The sequence below is a fragment of the Urtica dioica genome, chromosome 7 (genome assembly GCF_054948205.1).
Source record: "Urtica dioica subsp. dioica isolate 48M chromosome 7, U.dioica_male_clone48M_v1_H2, whole genome shotgun sequence".
In the NCBI taxonomy this organism is placed as follows: Eukaryota; Viridiplantae; Streptophyta; class Magnoliopsida; order Rosales; family Urticaceae; genus Urtica; species Urtica dioica.
Window position 1 is genome coordinate 44,427,377 of NC_142762.1, and position 12,214 is coordinate 44,439,590.

The window sequence follows — 12,214 nt, forward strand, 5'->3', positions numbered from 1 at the left end:
GAAAAATTAAAAAAAAAAAGACTTGTTAACACTTAAAAAACATTATTTTCGTGATAAAAACGTTAACACGTCGTCGCTAGGGACCAAGCCCATTCCAACTCCAAATCTTTAGACTTCGTCGTTTCTCCTACTCAATCCGAGCAGTGTATTCAATTTGACTCTATGCTCAATGAATATCACTCTTCCCGACTCGGACACACCAAAACCAACTCATTCTATCAAATCGATCAAGGTCTCTGGGGTTTCGTTTATCACAGGTGTGAACAACTCTCTTCAAAACCACATACCAAAAATTTTCTCACGGTCCGATTAATTAATCTTAATCCGACAATCTTAGTCAACTTCGTCCTAAATTGGTGACTTACAATTGATGTTGCATCTACAAAGCCAGATGCAATACCTGAGAATATGTTTTTAGCAATTGTCCCAAAAACAGTTATGTTGAGTCTTGAACACCCACTTCAACTCCACGCGAAGTATATATAATAAATAATCTATTATTTATTATTGTAGAGAGTAAACAATAGTACATATTGTATATAAAGAATAAAAGTAGTAGATTTACTAATATATAAAAAATCAGTAAGCCGAGGAATAGCTCATAGTTGTGGAGTATCACATAAAAGACATCTAAAGTTTCAAACAAGCTTTGAAAAACAGATCCAATGCCTGTGACATCTTTCACAAGAAATATATTAAAATGATTGTTTAAAGTTGGTAACTTTAAACATACCTTTCACCCAAAATGCCTATACCCAAAAATGCATATGTAAATGAATATAACTAATAATATATATATATATATATGTATTAATTATTAATTTATATATATTATTAATTATTAATTTTCGTGGGATCGATACTCGAGCGACACGTGCGATTTGCTTGCACATGCGATTTATTCGCAACCATATGCTCTTTGGAAAGTGAATTATTCACCCAAAAGGCAAAGGAAACACAAAATTCTCAACCCAAAATAGAGGGAAGTCTATATCATTAGAGTAGAAAGGTATTTACTGAATTGTGGACAATCCAAAACTAGTTATCATTACATCTGTACTTAAATACCGCCGAGCCCAGAAAAGTGCTTGGCAGCGGCTCTGACTTTCCTGTAATTGCTGTGCCTTCCTCCTCCTCCTCCTCTTCTTCCCCGTCCTCTGCTAGGGCCGCCGGGGTTCTCTCCGACTTCTGATGCACCATCAATCTGGGGCTGCTTTTCTTGGTCACCGTTGGGCATGGCCGGCCCGCCTCTCCTTCCCCGGCCCCATGTGTTCACACGCTGCTGCTGGGGCGGATTATCTTGTTGTTCCATGAGCTGCTTCACAGCCCCGAGCGGATGATTGCCACCGCGGCCGAGCCCATGTATTAGTTCAACCTGAGCTTGATTCACTAACGAAGCTTCGCTCGCGTTCGCAACCGCCACCGACCCTTCCACTTTGTAGCTGTAGTTCTTCCCGTCTTTCACGTAGTATTGGGGTTTCTTTCTCGAACCCCACTTCGACGAGTTCGAAGGATTCTGAGGCGCGGCTTCTCCGCCTTCTTCTCTCTCCCAGGATTTACCTCTGTTACTCGATGAGCTCATTCTGCTGCCCAGAATCTCACTTACCTCCACCCCTGACTCCGCTACACTCAGACCCAGATCGTCGAAAGAATCGTCGTACTCGTCGTCGTATTCGTATTGGGACGATAGAGCTGCGATTTTCGCTTGATCCTTCGGGTTTCTGTCGTCGAGAGTGGTCGAATCTGGTCCATCACCTCTGGATTTTCTAACAAATCTCCCGACCAGAGGTGACGAGGATGAAACGGAAGGGCCTTCATTTTGTTTCGCGATCTGTCCAGCCATGGACACCATAGGTTCAGAGTCAACCAGTTTCCCTTTCCCTTTGTCGTTCTTCATGACAGTTGGAGCACCTTTCGGTCTAGGCATTGTCTCTAAGGAAGTGTCAAGGCTCTGCAGATCCTCATGAAGACTTCCGTCAAGGATTTTCTGAATCACCTCTTCGGGGTTGTGGTTGTAAGCTTCTAGACAGGCGGCCAAATAACCTTTTCCCAAATCAGGGAATAGGTCCTTTATCTGACTTATCTTCGACTCCATAACCACAGCATCTTCATCCATTCCCACTTTGTTGCTTGGCATAGGGTTCTGCAAACTCGGGAGCTTCTTAACTGTAGTGCCAGCAGAATTGACGAATATCCCAGAAACATACTCGAGCTGCTCCTCATCCATGAATATCCATCCTGCATAAAACATGGATTAGGCAGTTGCACATTTAAAATTTGTAAATTAAAAATAAAAAAAATAAAAAAAATAAAAAAATATATCATGTTCTGTGTGCCCTTACAATATCTTTTTCACCTGGTTCTGGCCCTCAAGTAGTAAAATTTAATCAAAAGATAGTAATTGTCACTACTTAAATAACACTGCAAGAACATAGCCAGTCTTCTCTGCTTTCTGGGAGAGAGGAAAATGAAAGAAATTAACTGGTAACCACTAACCTTGACTTTGTAAGTCCTCCATTTTGCTAATTATATGAAAGTACTTGTCAACATTTTGAAGAAGAGTTTGTCTATTATGATTCTCCTGAGAGGTCATTGAAACGGCACTAATCTCTCTGAACGTTTGAATTAAGATGTCAGCCCTTATAAAAGGATCTTCCACATTGGCTGGAAACATTTTTGTAGCAGCCGGCATGAGATCACCTTCGAAAGCCTCATCACTTAGATAGCAAAAGTCCAATAGGTTCCAACAAAACTTGATGATTCTCATTGCTAGTAAGTTCATGCCGACAGCAATATTGGATACCATAGTATCTTGTCCCAATGATGAAATTTTGTGAAAAGCCTTCTGCAAAGAAGGAATCAATGAATCATGCAGCTTAGCAAGAGCGCAGAGTAGTTCCTCATTCCCACCACTGCATGAAAACCAAACTTTGATGCTGAATGGAAACAATTACCTTCTGAAACTTGTAAAAAAAATTGAGAAAACCACAATATATTTTCCTTTGGTACAGTTTTTTTTTTCAAAGATAATCTAGAGATACTAAAATGTGGGGTAAAATAACCCTTTACCAAACAGAATGCACAATGTTCACCACACACCTTATTTCAACAGGGAACAAGAAGAACAAAGCAGCCGGTTCGTATGCATTTATAAATGCGTCCATGGATACAATGGCATCATTTATGAAGTCCATAACCTGCAAGGAATATATCAAACTAGCATGTAAGCATATTTTATCTATACTTCAGAGGACCCTTGAACTCATATTATCCCCTTCTGATGTGATAACAAAAAGAGAATAACTCACCTCCAGCATATCAGCATAAAGTCGAGTAGATCCGTGGTCTTGACTTTCAGAGGAGAAAAGAACCTTGTCAAACCATTAAGATTTGTTTATTTCATTGGATTAGATGGAAAATTAAGAAAAACCAACCTCACTTCTTATTTCAACCAGATTTAAATTGCACATATGCAAATAGAAGATTGGATAACAATCCATATAACAATATTTTTTTTTTTTATAAAATAAAAACCTTTTTTTAACTTCCAAGTGAGGGGAAAAAAATTATTCTCACTCCTGATTTGACAGCTTGTTGCTACTGCATTCCAACTGATTAACAAATACCTATGTGTAAATTTTGAAATTCACTCCTGAACTTGACTTGCAAAGTACCTCAAGGGAAGTACTGAAACGCTGATGCATTGTGTTAACAATGATCAGGAATTGCCATATCACTGAAGGCAAGTTATCATGGATCCATGGCTGGGAGCTTAATGCATTCTTCACCTGAAAGATTTGAGTAAGTGGTTAGTGATCAATCAGAAGATACATTAACATGTCTACTTTCATGTATCAAATATAGGTTATATATGTTATGAGTAAGTACACATCAGTTATATGTTCAAACCTGTGACAAGGGAGGTTTTATCAGTGATATGAACCTCCCTCGCACCAAAAATAATTCACTTACCAACACCCTAGTTAAATCCTCATTTTCCCGTCGATATATAGCACATATATCGAGCAGCTTAGGCAAGTCAAGCAACTTATTCTCCTGCAAGAGAACTACTTACGAAGTTAGTGAATACATGTTTCTAACAATAGAAACAAAAGATAAGGAAAAACTAAAATGCTACAAGATCAAGAGTAGCCCATATAGTGGCAGGCACTACTTTCAGCAGTGATATTTTTATCCGCAGGCGATGCGGTGTAGTAATTTTCCATTAGCACTCAGTAACAAAATCCAGTTCAAAGACAGCTCTTCTAAATTCAGTTTGGTCCAAGAAAATAATCTGAGACGTTTAAGCGGGAAAAAAAAAAAGTTTCTTATTTGATGGAAGTTCTACATGTTTCATATAATGGCAAATCCTATAGGCCAGCTAATTCCAGCTTTCATGCCAAGATCTCATATTGGTGATAACCAACTACATTTCAGGATTCATAAAAAGAAAATATATGCTTCACATTATGAAAACAAATCCAAAATCGATAACTAGTTTAACAAAACCCACCTCCATGGTCTTTTGGACTGAGGCTGTCGGTTGCCCGAGCCCCGGGATCCTTGTTGGAAGATCTGCAAAATAAAGAACACACACGTCCATAATTCTAAATGAACTAAGAAAAGTACATTTCAAAAACAGAATAAACCCGAAAATGTTGATACATACATTCGATATAGTATCATAAAGACACGGCGGCTCAGTTCTAACTCCCCAACGATGACGCCAGCCACCATTTCCTTGGGCCCGTGATGCGGCAAATCGTACCATCGGCTCCTGAATCGCAAGAAGCTATCCAGAAACTCGTGTAGTGATGTATCACTAGCAACTTAAACACCAAGAAAGAATGCCCAGAAACAACCCTAGTAAGTAAATAACCCGCAAAACCCTCACGAAAAAAAAAAGCTATAATCAGTGAATTACAGTCTGAAAGCCAGCCAATCAATCAATCGGTACCAACCTTCTCTCCAAAACTCCTTAGGGCTCAGCTTCAACAACCGAGAAAGCTCTCGGTTCAAGAGATCCACTACCTTCTGGGACTCGATCGGGTCAAGAGCGCCTTGGTCGACGCCGAGACCCGCCGCGACGGCCTCGTCCTGCGGCAGATAGTTCACGAAGCTAAATCCGGCGGCGAGGGGTTTTGGCGGGAGAGATTGACGAAGAGAGCCGGAGAGAGTGGTGGCGCTAGGGTTCTGGTGGTCGTGAGTTTTGGGGACGAAGACCTTTGGCGTTTTGCCGAAAGCCTTGTTCGGTGTTTGGCGAGTTTGAGGGTTGCCATTGTTAGCCATGTCGAATCGAAAAAAAGGATTAGAAGATCGATGGAAATTCTGAAAATGAGACTGAAAGAGTGGAATCAAATAATCCCTAACCTCTCTTTTCTGTTTTTTTTTTTATTATTATTATTACTATTATAATAATAACCACTCTGCTTGCCTATCACGAAACGAAACTACGTGCGAAGCTATCTCAGCCATTATGTGTTCATTAAACGACAAGTTTGTTTTTGTCGTTTATTTAAGAACGTCTACAAAATTGTTTTGAATTTAAGCTAATGTACCAAAATCAAAATCTATATCTTATTCACCAAATTTTCCCTCGATTTTACTTTAAGAAAATCCATAGTACATTTCAGGCTCAAAACTTTTTTTTTTTTAAATTAAGTGAGAATACGTATAATCCTTTTTGTTTTCCCTCTCAAAATCCAGGGTCCAAAACAGGCATTATGTAAAAAAAAAAAAAAAAAAAAAAAAAAAAAAAAAAAAACTGAACAGATTGAAAAAGGGAAGGAAAAAAAAGTGACAGGAGTGTGATTTTTTATTCAATCAAATGCAAGTTCTTTACATTTCTTTCTAATGACAAACTGTTTTCCTAATCGAGTGACAATCTTATAAGGGAGTGAGGACTATAGGATCTAGACATCGTATTTCGCGGCAATTTTGGCTATAGACATAAGTAACACTACCACAGACATCAGTAAGAAACAATTATACAACTCTAAAGTAAGAGTTAATTTATAAATAAAAACAAAAACAAAAACAAAAAACCTCTATAGTCTATATACACAATACAAAACTTCATTATACAGCTCGCACGAAGAGAAACCTCGACAGAAATTTGGCAATTAATGACTAGAGCTGTGAAATTTTAAGCATCGTAAGCCACAGACTGGACCAATATTTACACAAGGTTAAAACAACCTCCATGCAAATTACCGACTACAACTATCAAAATTGCGTATAAACAAGCAAGCAAGCCCGTCCAGAGACTCAGCACCGCGTGAGAGGATACAAGATGCATATTATTTATACCCATTCAAAATTGGTTTCCTTAGGCAAAAGCAAGGCAACAAGACAGTCAGACGTGGCGGGCGGCGAAATGGAGAGCATTGAGCACAAATCGTGAGAATAGGGAAGGATGAAGAGAAGCCTTGACCATATCGACCTTGATGGTGGGATCTTTATCACCCCTGCACATTCTCTCTGCTTCAAGTACGATATGAAATCCTGAAACTGTGTATCAAAACCCAGTACTACAATCAGACAATTTTCATCCCAAAGATTAGAGTCACATAACTAGAGCCGTTTTTGAGTTACTTACGCCTTTGTGGTCGTTAGGAGATGATGGGACGAGCATACATACTTCTCTCTGCACATATAGATGGTGGATTAATGTCCGTATTTATATAATTCTTGAAGGGCAGTTTGGGTCACACTTACTTTGTGCGGAGGGGTGTTATTAAATGTCAGTTGTATATGCCGAAAGTCCGTGCGTTTTGTCATGTCCAACTTCGCTGGCCATCTGCAACAAATCATCCCCGCAAAACTTCTAGACAAAATGGAACAGAGAAACAAGACTCGAGTGCTAAAATGGAATGCAAAATAAATAAATAAATTAAAACTCACTCTGTAGGTTCAGGTGAGGAGCTGGAATATTTGCAAACATCAGAAGCTAATCTGAGGGCGTAAATTGAGCAGTAATGAACCCCGCTTTTACACAGCAATCCCTGCCACTGAGAAGGCTGAGATTGCTCCGAATTCTCCGGTTGATATGATTCCGTAGCAGGAGGCGGCGGCGGTGGAGGCGGAGGTGGCGAGCTCGGCAGTGGCGGCGGAGGTGGCACATCTGGCGGCGGCGGTGGAGGTGGCAGTGGCGCCAATGGTGGTGGTGGCGGCGGCATCGAATACATAGGCGCGGCTACAAAAGAAGCTTGAACAGCGTTAGTGTGAACATTGTCACACTCATAGGGTATTGGGTTCAGCGGAAAGTGTTGATGCAAACCACTCGGGTCCCAAGAGCTGTTTGGAGGAACGTAAGCTTGTTGTTGCATGTACTGATACGACTGAATCGGTGGAGGTCCATGACTCGCCACTTGTATCCCTGGCGGAGGAGGTGGGTCCATTTCCGGATTTGGATATACCCAATTCTGTTCCATGGCAGACGAAACACCATGGGTACCTAAAGAAGAAGAAAAAAACATTTAACATTTCAATTCATTTGTACAAACAAGAAACCGGTTTGAATTTTGGTGACGATGGTATTTTACCTCCATGTGAAGGATCCACCATCATGTTGGTATCGGTACCATCAACATTTCCGGGTCCAGCTTCGAACATCTCTGAATGGCCGGACGTGGTTCTGTTAAGATGGAATGAGTGTCCACCTTGGGTTCCGGCTATGTGACTCTCAGATGCACATCTGGGGGATATAAGCTCCATCGAATCTGTTCTTCCTGAGAAAGATGTGCTGTGGTGCAAATTCTGTTGACTGCGTAAACAAGTAGGCATGCATTGATATTCAAGATTTTGTCTATTTCGGAAAGAGAACTATTCGAGGAAGCTAATTAAATTAACCGAATCCAAACCTGAATTCTATCTGAAAGAAAATCTCAGGATGACGGCGCAGGTTATTTAAAACAGCCATAGCAGCATCTACGCTGCTACATTCCACATACCAAGTACACGCGTTCTGCGAATTTGTTTGTGCCAACCTATTCACAGATCCTGTGTTTCCAATAGCAATATTGCAGATTGCCATTATCTCATCATCAGAAAGGAACGAGGAATTGATATTTGGAACGCTGATGGTAACAGTGCTTGATGGGGCTTTCTCTTCTTCACGCATGGAAGAATTGAAATTTCCAGGCAAAAAATTCTCAAAGTAGCTCAGATTTTGATTGACATCGTACTTGGCGCGCAATGATAGAAGTAGGGAAGTTAAAGGAGACATCCTTCCCCAACTTCCATCAGCAGGGCTCTCCAGCACCATATTTGTGTGTGACGATGCTCTTGCATTGTTGTTAAACACATTCCCAGGATGATTGTTCCCATTGTCGCCGTGCATAGGGGTCGGCACAGATCTTGCAACATCCATATGAGACATTGTATTAATACTCCTTTCATTTCGATAATGTCTAAGATGTGCCGTTACAGCAGCGGCTTCTTCTGGGGTTTCGAGTTCCATTAGTAGCGCACCCTCATTCTTAAGGTCAGTGATAAGGGAAGGACCTCTATAAAGTACTCTCCTTGACTCGTGCAGAATCTCGTCCTTTTCCCACTGATTTGAAACACTTCCGACATAAACTAGACAGCTAGCACCAACAGCAACATTGTTCATCACACCCCTAGTGCCTAACCCCGTGTCCATAAACTTTATTTGCCAGTGGAAATGTCTACGAAGATAATCCCTAGCCTTTACGGCATCAAAGACGTTTCTGTAATCAACCACACAAAACCCTTTTGCGGGGAAGGAAAAGTATTGCTCAATGGGACCGAACCTCTCAAACTCATACTTCACATGAGCTTCAGAGGTGTCAGGTCCTAAAAGTCCCACCCAAAGCTGATTAGATGCGGAGAAAATGTCCATGGTTGCAGGATCTCCATCAGAATGCCAGATGATTTGGGTACCCGGCAAATGGTGTTTAGGAGATGCAAAAGGATTACTTGAACATTCGGTGGAAGATCTCCAAGTGGGTGACCTAAAATCCATATTCTGATCCACATGGACAACTTGGTTTCTACCATCAAATGAGTTGGACCTAAATTCAGATGGGGCTCTTGTGCTAGGTGAAGGTATCTGGACGTTCATAGAATCTCTGGGGTTACAAGACCTCCCATGCTCAGTTTCTCCATGTTGACCAACCCCAATGTCCACAGTTACCGAAATACTGCTATCCTGATTGCCAGATGATGACTGAAAATGAGCTTCATTGCGGGTACTAGAATAATGTCTGGAAACTCTCTCAGCTACATCATCATATGATCCACCACGAACTCTCACGATACTTTTCGGACCAGAAGACTCTTTGGAAGTTTCATGTTGATATGAGTGGCTACGCTTCAAATTCGAGTGATTGAAGGATTCGGATAGATTGGACTCATGGACATTATTATCCACTTGGCTACCATCGACGCCTACTAATTCTGTAGCTGATTCCACCACACTTTCTATGACAGATTTGATCTCCGAAAACATTTTTGAAGAAGACAATTGAGATATCCTCTTAAACTTTGAGGCTATCCAACTTCGAAGGGATGGATCTTTGATAAGAACCTGCAAATTACAAAAATAAAATAAAATCCTGTCACTGAGGTTATCTTCAAGTAACGACGGAGATAATGAATCCTAAATTGAAAAAAAAAAATAAAAAAAAAATAAAAAAAGAAGAAGAAGACTACTGGATGGCTAAAATTGTTCAATTGCTTAAGAACTTCCACTGCTTTGAAGCAACTGGCCGATTAAATAACGAAAATAAACAAATACAGGCAAAGAGGAACAAAGAGTCTGGTCTCAAAATTTAGAATCTAACATTAGGCAAATAACTTGAGACACGAGAAAACCCTAAAGCAATACCAGTGCCAAGAAGCAGCTGCCCGATTCTGGAGGTGCTTCTCGAGAAAGAGTTTCGACACCGGATGAAAGCTTCTCGTCCTTATGAACCTCATCAACATCAAATTTTCTTGACAGCTGGCTCAGGAAAATCAGTCCTTTTCGAATACCCTCTAAACTAGTAGAGCCAAACAGATCAAAGCACGCAGCAAGCAAACTTTTTGGATAACGAAAGAAAATCCTAAATAGACTAAGAACTCGCAACTTTAACAAAACGATCGGTGGAGATTCATTCTCATCCAAATTTGTTAGCTGAAGTTTGTCGGCCGAATCTTGTATTTTTACAGTTTCTTTCCCAAAGACTTGAAATATATCCTTCCCCTCAAAAGAGGATACAAAAAAAACAAGCACGTTTTGCAAAACTGCTGAGCAAATTTCCCGAATTACAGTGGACGTCGTCGCCTCTGAACAAGCAGTGCAACAAATATCAGAGAGACCCAAGACACAGGATCGTGCGGTCTGGAACGCGACTCCTTCAACATCCTCTCCTCTGTTCATCGCTTCCAAGCTCCAATTATGAATGTTGATTACAACTTTAGCTGCAGCTTCGAAAGCAGTCGGGCAGTACGATGCATATCGTGGAATGAGGTCCGCCACAATGCGCTGTACACTCGCACAACCTGCATATTTAGGTGTTCAGAATCTCGATTAGTAGCCGAAAACATTATTGTAATCCTTTATCATTTGGAATTCGAGGTGAAGGATCTTCCTCAATGGAATTTTACCACTCCATTTTTTTTTTCTTCCAAAGACTGCCAACCTAATCATAAAGTAATAATTCGTTATGTTTGTGTTAACGAAAAACAGAAAATAGTAACTTTATATGCTCTATTATCTACGGGTTATAAGAACATAGATATATGTACTTCGGATATCAGATTAGTTGGCCCCAAAAGTAACTCGAACCCTAATCCATCAAATTTCCCCTAAATTTAGATATCTTGAGATTTAAAAATGTCATAAACGCAATTCGTTTCAAATTCATATTCTTCTTCGAACTTTTCGACACGAGAATTTCTATGCGACTGAGCGACCGCGATTGATATATTTGTTCATTTCGAGCTAAACAAAACTATTAAAAATAAAAAATAAAAATCGATAACGAATACGGACCTCGAGAAGCGGAAATGAGGGAGAGATAAGCTTGTTCCAGTTCAGAGTCTCTCTTGTGAGAGAGAGAAAATTTAATCCGCTTGTAGCACTCGTACACGCCTCGAATCTCATCTCTGTTCTTCCGCTTCTTCAGAATCTCCTCCTGTGACGGCGGTGAGACGGCGTTGTTTCCCGGCGGAGACTGTGATGGTACGGGTTCGAGTTCAGAGGGCGTTGCTTCGAAGAGCTTTCGCTTCTTCGGAGGCTGCTCCGCCAAGGTGGCCATGGCCTAGAGAGAGAGGTTCAACCGACTCTCACTCGACCATAGGAGGGTTTTGGCTTTGGGGGGTTCGAAGTTTTAAAACGACGTGTCGTATCCTAAAGGAAATTACATTTCTCTCTCCGTGGCTCCCTCTTAGAAACCGTTTCGATTTGCGCGCGTTTTTTTTTTATACTCACCTTTTTCGCGCAAATAATCCCAAATTTTTTGTGTCCACTTTAATAACCAACAAAAATATTTATGTTTTGAAAATAATCAACCTTTACAAACTTTTGGAAAATAACCAAACAGTCTATATGGCATAAGTTATAGCTAAGAAAAATTACTTTTATAACATTAGCTTTTTAAATTCGTCATTTTTTCTCTCATATTTTCTTTCCTACATTTTTTTTTTCATAAAAACTTCAAAAATCCACATCTATCTCCTATGAACTCGAAATTGAGTGATTTAAAATCTTACGGATTCGTGGGGCCAAGATATTTAAAAATAGATCCATTGTGTTTGATGAAAAATCATGTTTAATGCGTCATGTTTATGCGTGTTTGTAATGACTTTTTCATAAATATTCAATAAATTTTCATTTATTTCCAGATGATTTAGAAATTTTTCAGTTATTTCCATATCTAAGGCAGTAACGTGATTTTTCTACATCTATGACATTAAAAATTATTTTTCATCCAACACAATGAATCTATTTTTGAAGATCTCGGCACCACAAATCTGTTGGATTCGGAATTACTCAATTTCGAGTTCATATGAGTTAGATATGGATCTTTGAAGGTTGAATGAAAAAAAAAATGTTTGAAAAAAAAATAGGAGAGAGAAAGTGACGAAAAAAAAAAACGGAGGTAGCTCAAGAGAAGAAGAGTATTGACTTACCACTAAGAGAAGTTATTGCTCAAATGGATGTAGTTTGAGAATCTTAAGTGACAAGTGAAGCCAAATAAGTATTGGC

At 39.9% G+C, this 12,214-nt stretch overlaps 2 protein-coding genes across 6 annotated transcripts; both read right to left on the reverse strand.

Moving 5' to 3' along the window:
* Window positions 1-972: 972 nt before the first annotated feature.
* On the reverse strand, window positions 973-5,383 carry LOC149391991 (Ubiquitin system component Cue protein). Of its 2 annotated transcripts, none has more exons than XM_089618482.1 (9): window positions 4,962-5,383; window positions 4,670-4,829; window positions 4,514-4,575; window positions 3,973-4,067; window positions 3,675-3,788; window positions 3,309-3,371; window positions 3,100-3,197; window positions 2,497-2,912; window positions 973-2,238 (listed from the first exon to the last, which is right to left on the reverse strand). In XM_089618482.1, exons 1-9 carry the CDS (start codon window positions 5,287-5,289, stop codon window positions 1,061-1,063), a joined length of 2,514 nt encoding a protein of 837 aa, XP_089474608.1. In that variant the 5' UTR covers window positions 5,290-5,383; the 3' UTR covers window positions 973-1,060. The 2 variants fall into 2 exon arrangements, with proteins under 2 accessions (XP_089474608.1, XP_089474609.1); XM_089618483.1 differs by having other exon boundaries at window positions 4,670-4,822; window positions 4,962-5,074.
* A 652-nt stretch (window positions 5,384-6,035) lies between these two features.
* LOC149391992 (nucleic acid binding protein) lies at window positions 6,036-11,324 on the reverse strand. 4 transcript variants are annotated; one of them, XM_089618479.1, is made up of 9 exons: window positions 11,000-11,324; window positions 9,851-10,506; window positions 7,863-9,550; window positions 7,545-7,765; window positions 7,280-7,456; window positions 6,904-7,195; window positions 6,718-6,799; window positions 6,599-6,646; window positions 6,036-6,510 (listed from the first exon to the last, which is right to left on the reverse strand). In XM_089618479.1, exons 1-9 carry the CDS (start codon window positions 11,262-11,264, stop codon window positions 6,304-6,306), a joined length of 3,636 nt encoding a protein of 1,211 aa, XP_089474605.1. In that variant the 5' UTR covers window positions 11,265-11,324; the 3' UTR covers window positions 6,036-6,303. The 4 variants fall into 4 exon arrangements, with proteins under 4 accessions (XP_089474605.1, XP_089474604.1, XP_089474606.1 ...); XM_089618478.1 differs by having other exon boundaries at window positions 6,904-7,207; XM_089618480.1 differs by adding an exon at window positions 10,612-10,646 and having other exon boundaries at window positions 6,904-7,456; window positions 11,000-11,124.
* Between the last annotated feature and the right edge of the window lie 890 nt (window positions 11,325-12,214).

What these genes read in the sequence shown, in the direction of transcription:
- LOC149391991 (XM_089618482.1), bottom strand. Translation starts at nt 5,289, where the DNA reads ATGGCTAACAATGGCAACCCTCAAACTCGCCAAACACCGAACAAGGCT. An exon ending in CAGTCCAAAAGACCATGGAG is followed by an intron (nt 4,068 to 4,513) that starts GTGGGTTTTGTT and finishes CTTCGTAAGTAG; the next exon opens with TTCTCTTGCAGGAGAATAAG. An exon ending in GGAGGACTTACAAAGTCAAG is followed by an intron (nt 2,239 to 2,496) that starts GTTAGTGGTTAC and finishes TGTTTTATGCAG; the next exon opens with GATGGATATTCATGGATGAG.
- LOC149391992 (XM_089618477.1), bottom strand. Translation starts at nt 11,264, where the DNA reads ATGGCCACCTTGGCGGAGCAGCCTCCGAAGAAGCGAAAGCTCTTCGAA. An exon ending in GCAGCTGCTTCTTGGCACTG is followed by an intron (nt 9,551 to 9,850) that starts GTATTGCTTTAG and finishes TGTAATTTGCAG; the next exon opens with GTTCTTATCAAAGATCCATC. An exon ending in ATAACACCCCTCCGCACAAA is followed by an intron (nt 6,647 to 6,717) that starts GTAAGTGTGACC and finishes CTATATGTGCAG; the next exon opens with AGAGAAGTATGTATGCTCGT.